The 16,836-nt window shown below is 41.2% G+C and overlaps 1 protein-coding gene across 1 annotated transcript; it reads right to left on the bottom strand.

The window, feature by feature from the left end:
- Nucleotides 1–10,956: 10,956 nt before the first annotated feature.
- Nucleotides 10,957–15,822, bottom strand: LOC146318432 (uncharacterized). The gene is made up of 11 exons (XM_084732546.1): nucleotides 15,714–15,822; nucleotides 15,503–15,606; nucleotides 15,139–15,411; nucleotides 14,898–14,991; nucleotides 14,685–14,752; nucleotides 14,159–14,545; nucleotides 13,865–14,068; nucleotides 13,682–13,753; nucleotides 13,281–13,350; nucleotides 12,860–12,931; nucleotides 10,957–11,051 (listed from the first exon to the last, which is right to left on the bottom strand). The coding sequence occupies exons 1-11, from the start codon at nucleotides 15,820–15,822 to the stop codon at nucleotides 10,957–10,959; spliced, it is 1,548 nt and encodes a 515-aa protein (XP_084588672.1).
- Nucleotides 15,823–16,836: the final 1,014 nt, after the last annotated feature.

Below are 16,836 nucleotides of genomic sequence, written 5' to 3'. Positions count from 1 at the left end.
TACGCACTTCCAGTGTCAGAGGCTACAGAATTGTCCAATCTGCATCAAACTTAACATGTGTGATAATAGTCATGTCCTGAACACAGCTACATAATACTGGGAGCAGGAAACAACACTGAATTCCTTAAAAAAGTAGTTCACCCTAAAATGAACTTGCACTAAATATCTACTCATTCCTGTGCTGATGTGAGGAGGGATGAAAATCTCCAGTACACAAAATACTCCAAGAATTTCCACAGAAAACAAAACCATAGTAACATCCAGTGCAATGTAAGTGAAGAGTGATCAATTTTATAATGTAAAAATAAACACAAAAAGCTCACAAAATGTCTCCATGCTGCACGAATGATTTAATCCTGGAAAACACTCAGACAACAGGCAGAGTTTTTCCTCAGAAACAGTGACCTGTTATGCATAGAGTTTTCTTAGCAAACTTTCAAAAAAGAAGAAAATGTCTGAGCACTTGGACATAGAGGAGAAACAGTGTTTTTTGGCTGCAGCTGTGCCGCTTGCAATAGAGATTGTGTACGTGCTTCAGCCGTGTGCATGCATTTCCAGTCTCAGAGGCTACAGTTGACAATGAGGCTGACAACACGGTGTAAATGGTGTCTTTTTGGGTTACATTTTACTGTCACCTCTTACAGACACTTAAATCACACCAGAGGAGCTGTACGGAGACAGTTTGTGGGTTATTTGTGCGCACTTGAGGTCTTCACCCGTCCTCGCATCGGCACGGGGGTGAGTGGGTGTCGAGAGCCGTTTGGTTTTCGGGGCGGACCGTGGCTTCGGGGCGACGTCCAACGGTCGCGGCTGCACGTGGCCTCTCCGCTCCGGGGCGGGTCCGGCTGGCGGACCGCGGTGGCCGGCCCCCCCGAGTGGCGCGGGGGTGCTCGGGCCCGTTCATCGCTGCTTGCAGCTTTAATTAGGGCCCGAGCACCGAACCGGTGCGAGGACCCTATTGAAATCGCAAGAATTATTATTATTATTATTATTCTCGTTCACAATCTTTAATCGCATTTTTGGGGGACTTGCCATATAGGTAGGGCCGCCAAATTTGGCGGGCGCGTCAGTCCCGGCGAAAAATTACGTATTTTAAGGGTCTCGAAAATGGGCGCGGCGAATTGGCTCAATAGCGCCATCTACAGACGAGCCCCGACGGCATGTTTGTCCGACGTGCACGAAACTTGGAACGCAGATAGAACACATCGGGACGCACAAAAAATCCTCTTGGAGCCATGGGCTAAACCCTACAGGAAGTCGGCCATTTTGGACGGCGCGGCCGATTTTGGCGTTTCGCACGTGTCGTATTTGAACGAACTCGTCCCACACGATTCGTCGTATCGACTTCAAAATCGCTGTGTACCATCTAGACAACATTGTGATCAAAAGTTATTGAAGGTTTACGTTTTTGATAAAGGGCCTGCGCGCCAGGTGGCGGCGAATTTTGATGTCTCGCCATGAAACAGGAAATGGCTATAATTTTGAGGTACATGGTCAGATCTGCACCAAACTTCATGTGTATGATCAGTGTATGGGCCTGAACGCAAATATATGAAAATATTCCATAATTGTCATAGCGCCCCCTGGTGGTGACAGAAAATGACTTTTTCCGGGTTTTGACATGCTGCTCCAAATGCATTCATTATTTCTAGCTCAAATTTGGTGAAGATGACCTTAACAAGTGGGTAATGCTACATTTTGAAGGGCGTGGCGGTCCGGCGAAGGGTGTCGACGCTAGAGAGCGGCGAAGGACTGCGGCCCGAAAAAACGACATATTCAGCAATAACTTTTGTGTACAAGTTCACATCGGCATGAAATTTCATGTGTGCGTGACAGGTCCCGGCCTTAACATATAATATTAATTTCGTCGATGGGCGTGGCCAAACGGCTTGACCACGCCCTTTAAACAGCAGCCCCCCCGCCACGTTTGACCGACGTGCACGAAACTTGGTACACACGTGTATCACACCCAGACGCACAAAAAAGTCTCTTGGACCCATAGGCCAAACCCCACAGGAAGTCCGCCATTTTGAATTTCCTGTTAAGTTTGGCGTTTCACTTGTCGCGCATTTTAACAAACTCCTCCTAGAGGAAGGATCAGAACGGCTTCAAATTGGCTGGCTACCTTCTGCACTACACTCTCATCCAAAGTTACTGAAAGATATTCCTCAAGTTGAAGGGCGTGGCCATAGTGGGGCGGCGAATGTTGGCGTTTCGCCAATAATTCAGTTTTTTAATTTTTTGCTATAACTTCTGTATAAATGGTTCAATTTGCACCACACTTCACATGTCTGATAATAGTCCGGCCCTGAACACACCTATATGAAAATATTCCATAATTCTCATAGCGCCCCCTGGTGGCGACAGGAAATGACATGTTTTACAGTTTGAGGTCCTGATCCCAGCACGTTGACCATATCACTCTGCAATCTGGTCTGAAAAGCCTTAAGACCATGATGATGCTACATCATGAAGATCACGGCGTCTCGTGAAACGGCGTGGCCCTGGCGGCGTGGCGAAGGTCCATGTTTCGCCAACACACAGGAAGTTGCTATAACTGGACTGTACATGGTCAGATCTGCCTGAAATTTCACATGTTTGTTAACAGTCTGGCTCTGAACATATGGTATGAGTTTTGTCCATGTCCATGGCCAAATGGCGTGGCCACGCCCATTAACGCGTTTCGCCAAAACACAGGAAGTGGCTTTAGCCTCCCTGTACTAGGTCAAAACTGGCTGAAACTTTACATGTACATTAACAGTCCCAGTCTGAACACGTGATATGAGTTTTGTCCATGGGCGTGGCCAAACGGCTTGACCACGCCTTTTGACGTGCGGCGCCGCAAATAGTGAGTTTCACCGATGTTTACAAAAATTGGTACACATATCTATCACATGGAGATAAACAAAAAAGTCTCTTGGACCCATAGGCTAAAGTCAACAGGAAGTCGGCATTTTTGAATTTTGTGCTCAATTTTGGCGTTTTTCACATGTCCTGTTTTAACTAATTCCTCCTACAGAAATGTTTCAATTGACTTGAAAACTTGAGTGGACCATCTAGACAAGTGTGTGATTAAAACTTATTAAAAGATTTGGTCAGCGTTAAACGCTGTGGCTGTAGCGTGGCGGCGAATTTTGGCGTTTCGCCATGAAACAGGAAATTGCTATAAGTTTAGTGTAAATTGTCCAGTCTGCATCAAACTTCACATGTGTGATAATAAGCATGTCCTGAACACATCTGTGTAAGACTGGGAGCAGGAAATGACACTGAATTCCTGTAAAAAGTAGTTCACCCAAAAATGAAATTGCACTCAATATCTACTCATTCCTGTGCTGATGTGAGGATGGATGAAGATCTCCAGTTCACAAAGTACTCCAAGAATTTCAACAGAAAACAACACCATAGTGACATCAAGTGCAATTAAAGTGAAGAGTGATCAGTTTTACAATGTAAAAAATATTACAGTATTATTATTTCAATTGTATGGAATGGATACAATAGCATTGTATTGGCATACATTGATGCACCACAAACATGAATAGATATGCATGTTTTCGTAATAGAGTGCCCATCATATGGTTTTTCATGTACATGTCAAAATAGTCAGCAGGGCACCGCAGGGTATCGAACCCCATCCCAGTAAAACCAGGAGTACCATTACCAGTGCCTTTTGCTTTTTGACGTTACATGGAAGGTAAAGCAAAACCTGCATCACAACAGCATGTGAGTAGCATTATTACATATTGCGCCTTATGTTTACTTTTTCACACCAAATGTAAATAAATATATATGTAGTGCAAATGTCAGTATGTGCTGTATAGACAACACATATGCTTGATATGTTTCAGTTAAACATGCTGTTGTAACACAGTAAACGAAACCTTTGTTCTGCATTGTGCACACAATACAATAATATACAAACCGTAGACAGCAAACACCCTAGAATTTAACAGAAATGCGGCAAAATAACATTAAAAAAAACAAACATAAATTTAAAAAAATTAATGAATTTGTTTTGTTTTTTTTAACATTTTGTAGAGCACACATACACGACCATAGCTGCAGGAAGTATGTCAAAAACCATGGAAAGCATGTAGGGCACAAAGCAGATGCAATGATGCAACAGACACAGCAAAAACACATTGAACAACAAGCAGAGATTTTGTCTGACCTAGCCTGCTGTACTGTCTTCCTTATTACAGTATGTTCTAGATACAAAAGAACATGCAATCCCCTCGTGGTGGCTGAAATATGTTGGCACCACTATTGTCTTAATGGCATAATTGTTTGTTTTTACATACACATGATCAATTAGTGTGCCCTTTTCCGTTGTGGGTTGACTAACACACTGAACAAACCCCTTTTTGGTCACAAATGTGCAGAGAGATGTGTTTTCTACAATGTTCTCATTGAAATCGCCCATGATAGCGATTGTATCACTCAGTGGATCTAACCAATCAAGTAAATTGCCTAAGTTTTCTTTAAACAAAGGCATTGGATATATTGGTGGTCGATAAATAACTGCTATTAATATGTTGTAAATGGGATAGTTGTATACCGCACATTCAATATTGACATTTGGTGGCTGAATCACATTCCAGTCTATATTGTTGGCATTATACATGCCAACACCACCATGTTCTTGCCTTTGTATATTAATTAATGTGGGGTTGTTACTACTGTACGCTAAACTGCGAGGTTGACAATGAAAAGTGAAACCATTAATGTTCACAGTTTCTAATGATGGCAACTGAGGCAGCCATGTTTCTGTAACAGCAATACAGTTAAGCTGTAAATGCTGTGTACAAGCCACCAAATCTGCTGCATGCAGTCTTAAATTTTGCACATTCATCAGAAACACATTAAAGGTATTGGAGGGCAAGTTACATTCTATGTTTTCCACCAAGAAAGGAGGCATGTTCTTAATTGCATCCAGAATGCCATCTTTACAGTATATTGCTTTTTCCTCAAAGTCTTGAACAATTAAACCAGATAAATTTGTTACGCGGCTTAAGGCCACATATGCCTGACCAGGTGCAAAGATCCTTTTTAACGACACAACTGCTTTTTCTACAGTTAGGCCTTGAACTTTATGGACAGTTATAGCCCATGCTAGCTTAAGAGGAAATTGCCTGCGCAATCCGCCTTTGTTTGTGGCCTTTTCCTCTTCTGGACTAATAGCAGTCGAATCACCTAAATCTTGTGACACATTTGCACATTGTTTCCTGCTTTGTGCACCAACATGTTTATCATCAAATTTAACATACACTTTTAAAGGGAATTTACTTTTTTGAGAATATAGTATGTGTGTAACAGTACCGCACACACCGTTCACAAGGCCATCATTGATGTCTATATTTTTGCACAGCATTACACGTGCATCCTTTCCCAATAGCAATTGTTCTGACAGACAAGTGTAAGGTGCCTTGGCATGATGTCCCTTGATTAATTCTAATTTCCCTGTTCTAGTGTTATTCATATAATCTTGAGCTTCTATCTGTATGTAATCAGGACACATCTTGAATAATTGCTGTTCATTATGCTCATTAACTTGTCTGTTTGTGGGAAATATATGTAAAGCTGGACTATCTTCGCCTGTTTCGCATTGTTTCAATATTTGTATGTCATTATCTAGCATTTTTGTCCCTTTATGACGTGTGCGTAGCCTGTTCAATAACTCTGCAAAAGAGCCATCTTTTTGCCTAACGATGGTGTTGAGTTGTACGACTTTAAATAGAGGGCAAAACAAGTTGACACCTATATTATCAGCATACAGTGGTTTTCCCCGTACTGGAGGCAGTTGGAAAAAGTCTCCAACTGCAATTACACTAACATTTCCGAACGGGGAAAAGTCACCAGTTTGCTTAATTTGTCGTAATCTGCCATGAATGTATGCCAGCAAATGGTGGTCAACCATGGAGATTTCATCGATGATTAACAGTTTTAGATGGCGATATTTAACACGTAAAGAATTCAACTTTTCCTCACCCAGAGGGGTGTAAGGTAAGCGAATGTCTTTACCAATGCTCAAGGCATTATGAATTGTGCTGGCATGTAAATTGTATGCAGCAATGCCTGTTGGAGCAGTTAACATTACAGTAATGTCATCAGGGCAATGACATAGTTTTGACAGAAGCCGTTTTGCCTCATATTGAATGGCTTTAATTAAATGGCTTTTCCCTGTCCCCGCACCACCTGTAATAAATACATGGAATGGTTGTGGGTTTTTGCCTATTACGTAATCTAAACACCACTTTCTTATCTGGTAAAAGACAGTCATCTGTTTTACATTTAGAGACCTAATTAAGGCTAATCCATCACGTCTACTCATGTTATTGTGTTTTTCTAAATGTGCTACTTGTTCCTTTGTTGCTGCTAAATCCGGGATATTGTCTACATTTTCGTCTACTTCCTGTTCTTTGTCTTTCATTTCGTCTACGCATTCTAATCTTTCACGTTCCTGTTCTGGGCAGAGCTCACACCATGCATCTTCAATAACTCCATTAATGTCAATTACATCTTGGATGTTTTCTAACACATCTGCATCAATTTCAAAGTTTTGTCTGTTGCTCTCAACAATTGACCTAACTGAATGTAGACTGCCATCACTACGTCTAACATGGCCGTTTGTATAAAACTGTTCATAAGTCTCGTAACTTGGAGGTTTAAGCTGCTCATCTATACGATAGGGCAAAAACAACTGCAAACTACTCTGATGGAACTGTTCAGGATTTTTGGTTATGGAAAAGCGCGCGTAACGTACAACTGCAGGTTGTGTTCGTGTTCGCTTTATAACGAAACCTAACTTATTTTGCAACGCGATCCTATTAACTGATTTTTCATTTTTATTTGCAACACGATATTCAGATGCAAATGTTGCTAAACACATATCATTAAAAACACTATCATTAGGCCTATTCTTATAGCGATCTACGAAACTAGTCATCCACATGTCCTCTGTGGTGAGTTCATGTGATGATGCCTTTTGTTTTAAAACACTTAAAGGCAAACTCATTTTCACTACGTTATCACCCGTTGGCACGAACACAACCTTTCGAGTGCATTCTTTTAAATGCATATTCGTTAATCTATATACGGCTTCTTGGGCGCTAACATCTCTATTGTGTAAATAAACACTCCCTAACTTTTTCAGGGCATCCTTTGCACTAACATTTCCTTCTTTTGAAGCTTCTCTTTGCGCATTGCCTAACATTAGTCCCATCTCTCTCTCTGATTTCGATATATAAGAGATGATGTACACTACACACGCATATGCGTCTACAACATACTGGATGTCTATGTTTGCATTCCAGCATTTTAGTAAAGGCTTGCTATATTGATTTATCCAAGCTTCGTTAATTTGTCTTCTCAAGACAACTTCTGTCTTCCTAGCAAAGCGTCTATAAGCTTCCTCAAAAGAGCCCTGACTTATGCCTAACCTTGCAAAGAGATGCTCCACACTATCGTAACTAACTGTGTCATCTGATAGTGCCGTTTTAATAGCAGTTAAAATTAGACTCGCATGCTCTTTCTTCATTCTATTAGGTTTTTCCTGCTTTTGTTTTACACATTCACATTTAGGCATGGTCTGTGATTTGTCTTTAGAACACTCACATGATTTGTCATCGTCTTCATCAGTTGGGCTGCGACAAATAAATGTTCGAGCTGACACTGGCCTGGGGAAGTTAAAGCGACAAACAGTCTTTTTCTTTTTACAAGTTTTGGAGTGTCGTTTGGAATGTTGTTGAACGCATGTTACAGTGTCCAACAACGTGTCATCATGTGATGGTAATTCACAAGTGACATATTTGTCAATAAAAGCAATTACTGCTTCATCGGAGTCTTTGTCAATTTGGGGGGCCCCCTCAATCCAGAAAAGAGCGTGCACATGTGGGGATCCGCGTTGCTGAAATTCTATACGATAAAAATAGTCTTTTATTTTTCCGATTGGATATGAAGGTGACATAAGAACTTCCCTTACAAAAATATGCCAGCGGAAATCAAACATTCTTGCCGCAGTAACAGGATGACGACGCAACAAATCACATCTATCTGCCCAATCCAAGCCGTCCACTGTTTGATTCCTGCCGTCTTGTTTTAAGGCACTGTTAATAAGATTTTTCCATCGCATGTCTGCGGAGGAAAAAGAACAGAACCACGTCGGAATACCAAGTTGACGCACGCATGCTAACAGGTCGCGCTGTGCTCCCTGCCAGAAAGCTGGCGTCCCCCTGATAGGTTTTAGAAAACGAAATCCGTTGTCAAATTCTAACAAGTTTTTAAGAGATTCTTCACTATTTACCGTGTTAGGATTAATGTTTTGGGGCGTGCATCCTACTTTACCTTTATGTAATGCGATTGATACATTTGATACAACTTGCTCGACTTCCGACATGTATTGAGCAAAGAAGATATAATCTATATTTTGGGCGAATCTACCATCCGCATGTAGAATCCTGTTATTGAAGTAACGCGATAGTGTTAATCTATGTTGTCTACTCTCATGAAATGTATTACAAGCGGTTGGGAACAAAACGGGAAAGCATTTGGCTTCATTATTACGATCAGATAGCAATTTCACGGGATTATTCCCTTCACCTGGAGCCAAATTCAATATATTATCAAAATATTGATCTAGAGCTTCCTGACCAATATCCACTGGCATGAGGCATGTGTCTTGAAACATGCAATGTTGCTGCCTGTCGTGGAGAAGCTCATCTTCATTAAGCTCAACAGGTTCATTGCTGTTTGCAATACTACATGCGTTATGGGAAACCTCATCTTCTTCCCTGCAAAACTCATTTAGCCATGATTCATTAAATTCTATGTCTTTGTAATGCGCATTTGTCTTTTTTAAATAATGCAAAGCTTTTTTAATGCGCATAGTATCAACAAATTGATATTCATAATGGCCTTTGTAAGTTAGCTTGCGCTTCAATTTCACACGCAGCAAAGAGCCATCCATGTCAGAATGAGGCAACAAATTCGTGGTCTGCACGATATTTGCTGGCACACATGTCACAGGCCCATGTACTCCATTTTGACCACCTTTAGGCAACGCTAGCACTTTCATAAAGGGTATGTGTAACGCTATCAAATGCTGCTCTAAGCTATTTAAACATGCCAATTCAGGTGGAATGGGATGAACTTCCAAGCTGTTCATTGCACATTCCGGTGGCACTTCGCCCTTATTAATCTTATAATGACATGAATAGCAAATCCACAACTGTGCTCTGGATGTCTCCAACCACTGACATGGCAGAACACAGTCAGCATTGCATTCATGTAAATATTTTTCGCTGATACATGTATCTGCAATTAAATACACATTTTTTTCCTTATAATCATCTTTTTTACACGTTAAAACCTGATGTTTAAATAGCAGTCTGTGACAAACGCAACACACAAAATCTGGCCCTTCCTTAACTTTCTCCACAAACTGTTCCATAACAAAATCAAACTCTTTCCTGTTTTCTTTTAGTTGGAGCCTTCTTGATTTGCTACTTGCTTTAGCACGACTCTGATGTTCAGGATTGCAATGGTACTTTCTTAAAGACATGGCTTTTACATGCTGCCTGTGTAACAAATTGGAGCGATATTTATTTTTACTCATATCCTTGACCTTTGCCTTATGTAATGAATTTGTCTGATATTTCTCTTTACTCATGGCTTTTACTTTTTCTTTGTGCAAAACATTAGTTTGATATTTGTCTATACTCATGGTTTTTACTCTCTCTTTATGCAAAACATTAGTTTGATATTTCTCTTTACTCATGGCTTTCATTTTGTCTTTATGCATAATATTTGTATGATATTTTTCTTTATTTCTGACTGTCTTTTTCTCTTTAAACAATACATCATTTGTATATTTCATCTGACTACTTTCCTTTTGCTTCTCTCTATACCTGTCATTGCTATGATAGTTCTCCTTGCGAATGGCTTTACGTTTCTGATAATGTTCCAAATTTTCACAATATTTCAATTTGTTTTTTCTTTTCATATATTTAGATAAACAACATTTACTAGGGGAAGTTGATATATCTGCACTTGCCTTTGCCTGTAACTGTACTGTGGAGCTCCTCCTACGCATGTAATGTGACTCTGCAGAAATTGCTGTGCCAATGTCAGTAGACAAAGTCGTACAACTGATGGTGGTTTTATGCTGCTGTTCCTCTACATCACCTTGGCTAGCAAGGACTCTGTCTACAAAAGTAGAAGGTGCATCGCCACAACTTTTTACTCTACTTTGCCTTCTAAGGTTGTATCCTGTGGCATTGGATACTTTACAATAACCAGAACAACTTTGTATTTCAGGCAACTGAACACAAACAACAGCCTCATAATGATTGCCATTGCAATTTTCTAAATAAATCCCCTGATCTGACAAAGAACCATTCTGACAACTATACTTGAGCCAACGATTACCATAATATGTGTATATGTTGACTCCTAAACACTCTGCTGCTGCAAATATTTCTACTTCTGTGGCCCAGCTGCCAGCAGAGCCCATTTTTGATTGGCTCAGGTAGTCTGAAACAGATGCAAATTGTTGCCTCAACCTGTCCTTATAAAGCACAGCATTAGTGCGTATCTCTTGAACTACAGCATCTCTAATAGTTTGATGGTACTCCTGCGTACCTGACACTGCTTGACTAATTGCTCTAAAAAAACAGTTTCCGTCACCAAATATCTTGTCCTTCTTGCATGGAGCTCCTAAGGCGCCGGCCTGTGCACATACATCAACTTCCTTTGACTTAACATAAGTAATCTTCAACTGTTTGCACAAGGCTTTTGCAACTTTAGCGCTAAGACGATTGAACTGGAATGATTGCTGATGTACCTCGCCAATGATAACATCACCTGATTTACCTACAGTTACATTACTAATCTTTAACTTTTTTCGTGGCGAGGCAGTTGAGGACGCCTCACACTTCATGCCTGTCAGACTGTTTGTGGTTAACTGTTCCGATAGAGCACAACTACGCTCACTAGCTCCTGCAGCTTGACCAGTGGACAGAGGCAGAAGTGAAGACACGTCTTCACTTCTGCCTCTGTGAATAACACGAATGCCAGAAATTTCAAAAGGCTTTTGCCTTGTAGTCAGTGCCATTCCCAGATTGCATATGTAATCATGCACCTCTGGCAATGAATTAAAATACACAATGATACTTTTGCCATTTGGATCTGGCATTCCAGCTGAATCGCGAGCATGTGAGTCGACCGCCGCGTACTGGCCATTCTGATAAATAAGTACACATGTGCTACTACACAAAGTTAGAAAACATGTGTCATATTTGGCAAACATGTTTTCTAATGCATTGCGTAGAGACATGTATACACCTGCCTGGATGAGATCTCCCTCAACTACATTTACATCCCCAAAAGCAACCTCGCCATACTTAAATTCAAACTTATGGCCATCTATCACTGATTGCTTTGGCAAATCAGGAACACTCAGCAAATTTGACAAGCCACTAATCTTGTTGCTGTCTCGCAAACACGTGTACAATTGGTCACCCAACAATACAGCCGTGTCCAAATCTTTTGTCTGCCATGTGAATATACTGTTAACAGCGTGTTTGGCTAAACTTGCCAACCCTACTGCCATACACTGAACTCCTGCATACTGAAAGAGAACATCCCCCTGATGAAATGATCCTATAACACTACCTTTCCTGGCACTCACCAACTCGCCTTCAACCTCACCTGACTTCACTGATATGCTACAAATGCCATAACGCTCTACACCTAAACACTTCCTGAGATTTCTAATATGGATCATCAAATCACCGAGGCACGTGTTGAATACAACTGCAGCCGTGCCACTGTTGGATGACAAACCTGCCATGTCACGTGGACCACAATCAACCACTACGTAATAACTGTGGTGTTGAATGATCAGGCAAACAGCACCACAGAGGTCAAGCAGACACATTCCATCTCTTAACAAAAGCTCCTGCAACCCATCAGACATGGCAGAGTGGTCCTCCAACAACCCAAAGTCCCTATAAACTGGAAGACCAATAGGCACATTCCATTTCTTGCCAAAAACACTATGCTGTGCTATGAAGTTAAACTTCTTCTTCTCAGAATCAGCCGTCTTGGCTTCCTCAGCAACATACATGGCTAACTTTCTTCCTTCTACACATATCTGATCTACATCTGCGTCTTGCCAAGTACAGACAGGAGAACTCACATGCTTGATTGCAGCCACAATACAACATCCTACTAAAGCATCCAAATCAGATGTCAAAGGGCTCTCTCTGATATGAGTCCCTCTAACAACTGGCAACAACCACTTTTTTGGACACCTGCATGACAACATATTATCATTGTGCACACTATGATTGTCTTTTGGAGGGGGATGCCGGTGGAGACTCTTATCCTTTGGCCTCTGTAATAATTAAACAGATGTTATTTATATATCATACAAACAAAAACGTATCACAAAGTGCTGCTCCAACACAACCTTCTCCCTCACAGTCACTTGCACAGGACTGTTAGGTGACAAGCCAGAAACCACCTCAGGGCAACCCAGGGTCACGTGTGCCTAGCAGAAAAAAAAAGAAAGCAAAATCAAATCAATGAAAACATGACATGGTATTTACTTACAAAACTTTGACAATAACAGGGTAAAGACATTAACCAACCAACTTCTATAATTGTCATACATACAACATTATAGTACAAATATGCGAACAATACCGTGCTTTAGATATACATATCCAAATATATATATATATATATATATTCTGTTGAATTTAGTTTGTACACTTGAGTGTATGCCATTTCAAAAAGAACAATAACATATTTTTGATCATTTCACTCAAACACCATAAACCACAATAAGTGCAACTACCTCCTCCCGCGCAGCCACAGGCACAGGCGCCGTGGTTGGTACAAGACCAGAAGGTGTCGCCTGGGTTGACACCTAGATGGAAGAACAAACAAACCAAAAATAACAAAAAAAAAAAAAAAAAATGAATGAACTGCAGAAACAAAATACTGTGTGACTACTGTGATGTGGCACGCACCACCTACCTGTTGATTTCTTAACAAAACAAAACAAAAAAAATTGCATTAACACGCTGATGCATAGCATATATTATTTTAAATATTTTCATAACTGTAAATACTAAACACATTTATAAATAAGCACAACTTTCATTACAGTTTTGCTTGTACATGTCAGTATACGCCATGATAAGAAGAACAGCGGCATCATTTTGATCATTACACTGACATAACATAAACCACAGTAAGTGCAACAACCTCCCCACGGGCAGCCACTGGCACAGCAGTCGCGAGCAGTGCAGGACCAGAAGGTATCGCCAGAGTTGACACCTTCACCTACATAGAGGGGAAAGAAAACAAACAAACAAAACACAACTGAATGACCTGATATATCAAACTGGCTCACACCTGTCCAGTAGTACAAATCACCTCCATGCTATAATCCATTACACAAAAAAAAACCTTTTGTAACCATATTTACTACTATCATGCCCATTACATAAAGACGCATTGCGTATATGTAGTAATGCTTAAATGTACACCAAATTGCCAAAAAACAAATATACCAGCACAACCACCACATTCACTGACTATCACCATACAAAAACAAAATTGCACAGCATTTACACAGTGATGGACAATCATATCTTGTGTTTAAAACACTCACCCCCTCCAGAAAGACGTCGTTCCCAACACAGGCAGGTGCCACCTCAGACAACACCACAGAAGGTGTCTTGACCTAGGCAAAAACAAAATACATTATACACAAGCTACAGCTCCTATAGCTGCCTGTACTGTCAAACACTACAAATAGTATATGTATAGGCAAACATTACAATAAATGCCCTACCTGCTGCCTAACAGCTCTTCTCTTAGAGGCTGCACCTGTCTGTTGCCGTTCCACAATTGGCTTGCCACGTGGAACAGCACGGCACCCAGGATTAGGGAGATGAGACGGAACGAGTTTATCCATCTCATCACCAATGGCACTGCTGAACCGGACAGGATTCAGTGGAATGAAACACTTCCTCAGAACGACTGGTGCTCCATCCACCTATGCAGAAACATAACAACTGACTCAGACAATTGCTGCCATTTTGTCAGAAACCACAACATTCATAACATAATAAAAAACCTCACAAACCTCATACTGAACCATCCTGCGTTTGGGTGCAGGGGCAGACTGAGCAATGTCTGTAGGATGGTTTCTCTGTAAAGACAATTTGATTAATGTATATGTCACACAAAACATTTCATAATCTCCATTTTTGTTTCCCTGAACAATCTCCAACACACACCAACAGAGACTTACCTTCCTGTCCGTGCCAACACGCTTCCATTCAAAGGGGTTTGACGGACGTGGCTTGGGAAGCTCTCCCTTCACGACCACCTTGGGAGCATAGGTTCTCACAGGGGGTGGCGGTCTGTGAGACACCTTCGGTTGTGGAGATGGTGTTTCCACTTGCTTGTAAGCTGAAAGCCACAGCAACTGAGCCAAGATGTCCATACCAAAATCGTCACTAAGGTGGACCTGCAAATACACACATTACAAGACATCATTCACAGAACACAAATTTGATTATCAGTATAAATACATAATGCAATAACCTATGCATATCAAATACACCAAACTTGTCATTCCCATTTTCAAAATCACATTTGCTACGTACACCATCTCTGCTCCACAGCTCAAGGCGGTCCATGGGAAAGTGCTCAGCAGTGGGGTAGTACTTGATGCCTGAAAAACACGTACAGGCTTAACAATGTCTATGTCAAACTGTTGCATAACAAAAGCAAAATACTCCTGCCAAGTACATATTCATTCACTTTGCAAAACTAATATAACCTCTTCTCACTGTGCTAATGAAACATTTTACACTGACCCATGCTGGCTGCCACTCGACGAAATTCTTGGCGCATGTAATCTTGCAGAACCACATCGACGTTGAGACGAGGGGTGAAGTCTTGGACAAAGACCTGTAGAAAACAAAAACTCTTATTCCAAACGTACATTTGTTCCCTCTACATACAATAATTACTAACACACATTATGCCACACCTGCTACACTCAAAATAATTACAGTGTCTCCAACTTCCTACATTTCTGCTACTAAATGATCATACCTTTGCCCAACGACCACAGGCGCTTACAAGCAGCTTGCGAAAGTCTGCTCCTGCCTCGTCTACGGTCCTGCTTGCTGTCAAGTTGTTCCCGGGTGCCATCACGCAGACTGCGTCGGGTGTCCGAGGGACAGCAGCATGAAGAAGCTCGGTCCTCAACTCAGTCGCACAGGCCCCCGGCGTAGACATGAAGCCAAAGGAAATGCAACCCTCTGGCATCTTTGCAAAACCATCTACAAGCGCACGTAGATGGGAGGCCCCCACAACAAGAACGAACTGAAAAGACGACATAGAGTTATGTTTCACCGTTACAATGACATGCGCTTCCTCAAATAAACAGAATTGCTTTTAACTTATAAAACAATACCTTCTTGCCTGGTGCCTCAGCTGGAATGACCAACTTGTGACTGCGTCCAGTCAGAGATGAAATTGGCCATTGCAACACTTTATGGCGGTAACCAGTACCGCAAGCTATAAATACACATACAAACAATCACATTTTTTGCACATAACACAAAAATTACTACTTGCTTTCATGCACCAATACAATTTGTAAATATACATGGTACACCACATACGTGCACAGGAGTCAGTGCGAGCCCGCTGAGGTTCTGCAACCACAGCAAGACGCTCCGCCATTCTCCTCCTAGCTGCCTGAGAACGACGGAAGGACTTGTCACGAGGCATCTACAAACATAGAAAATACAACCATTAGCTATGACATTACATTGCATTAAAAATACAATGACTTTGTATGTCCATGTAAAATAAAAACATGTGAATTGCCCTTTAAAGTAACTATAAATGAAACCCTCATACGAACAGTTATAACAACTTGGCAATATCCATTTCAGTTATGTTACTAATAGCACCATATCAATACCTCCATTACAGCTAAGACATGACATAAAAACATACATACAACACATCAAACACATCACTACAAGACTCAAAGTACTCGAATACTGTCGCAACAACATATTATACATAACACAACAACTGCTTTAATAACATAACCACCACCGCTACTTTTTCAATATGTCCCAGAAATATTGTTCTGTTCCCACAACAACATAACATGCAAACTTTAACTGGCATTGCAGCTGTATGTCACAGCCACGCGACTCTCCCACAGCATCTCACAATCCTAAACAAAGCTTACTTTCTTACCAAATTACCATCCCTGCTCCATTTTCTGTAAGCACTACACTACTCTTGTCGCATCGATCTGCACAGCCCACATTAAATGAGAAGCAATTCAGATACAATAAATACAGAAACGTTGCGGTAATTTACAACCCCCCCCCCCCCCCCCCCCACACACACACACACGGAACAAACACGCAATCATAACGACGGTCAGAAACCAAACATATTTTACCACTTTAATATTATTTAACACCAGCTTCTCAATGGTACAGGCCCAGCTAATACGACAGAAAATGCAGTGAACATAGTCTAAACAAATACACACACTCTAACGTGCAAATCGCGTTGCTGACACGCTGCACCTGTACTAAAGCAAACCACAGCTATGTTATAAACGTCCACAGATCAAAACCATACCATAAACGTGCAATGCGTCCTGCAATGACTGGCTTACACGCACACAACCTGTTCACCACATGTACGACGTGTGCAGACAATTCTAAACCTCCATTCGCACTGTTACAGCGCGCACAAATAGGGTTCCCCGCGCAC

Source organism: Lutjanus erythropterus, chromosome 12 (assembly GCF_056507025.1).
Source record: "Lutjanus erythropterus isolate fLutEry1 chromosome 12, fLutEry1.hap2, whole genome shotgun sequence".
Taxonomy (NCBI): Eukaryota; Metazoa; Chordata; class Actinopteri; order Lutjaniformes; family Lutjanidae; genus Lutjanus; species Lutjanus erythropterus.
This window is presented reverse-complemented; position numbering and strand designations above follow the sequence as displayed.

Excerpts from the sequence above, each read along its gene's own strand:
- LOC146318432 (XM_084732546.1), bottom strand. The coding sequence starts at position 15,822 with ATGCCTCGTGACAAGTCCTTCCGTCGTTCTCAGGCAGCTAGGAGGAGA. Across the intron at positions 12,932-13,280 it reads TGCTGTGCCAGTGGCTGCCC|GTGTCAACCCAGGCGACACC; the intron begins GTGGGGAGGTTG and ends TCTTCCATCTAG. Across the intron at positions 11,052-12,859 it reads CTGTGGCTGCGCGGGAGGAG|AGGCAGAAGTGAAGACGTGT; the intron begins GTAGTTGCACTT and ends TGTTATTCACAG.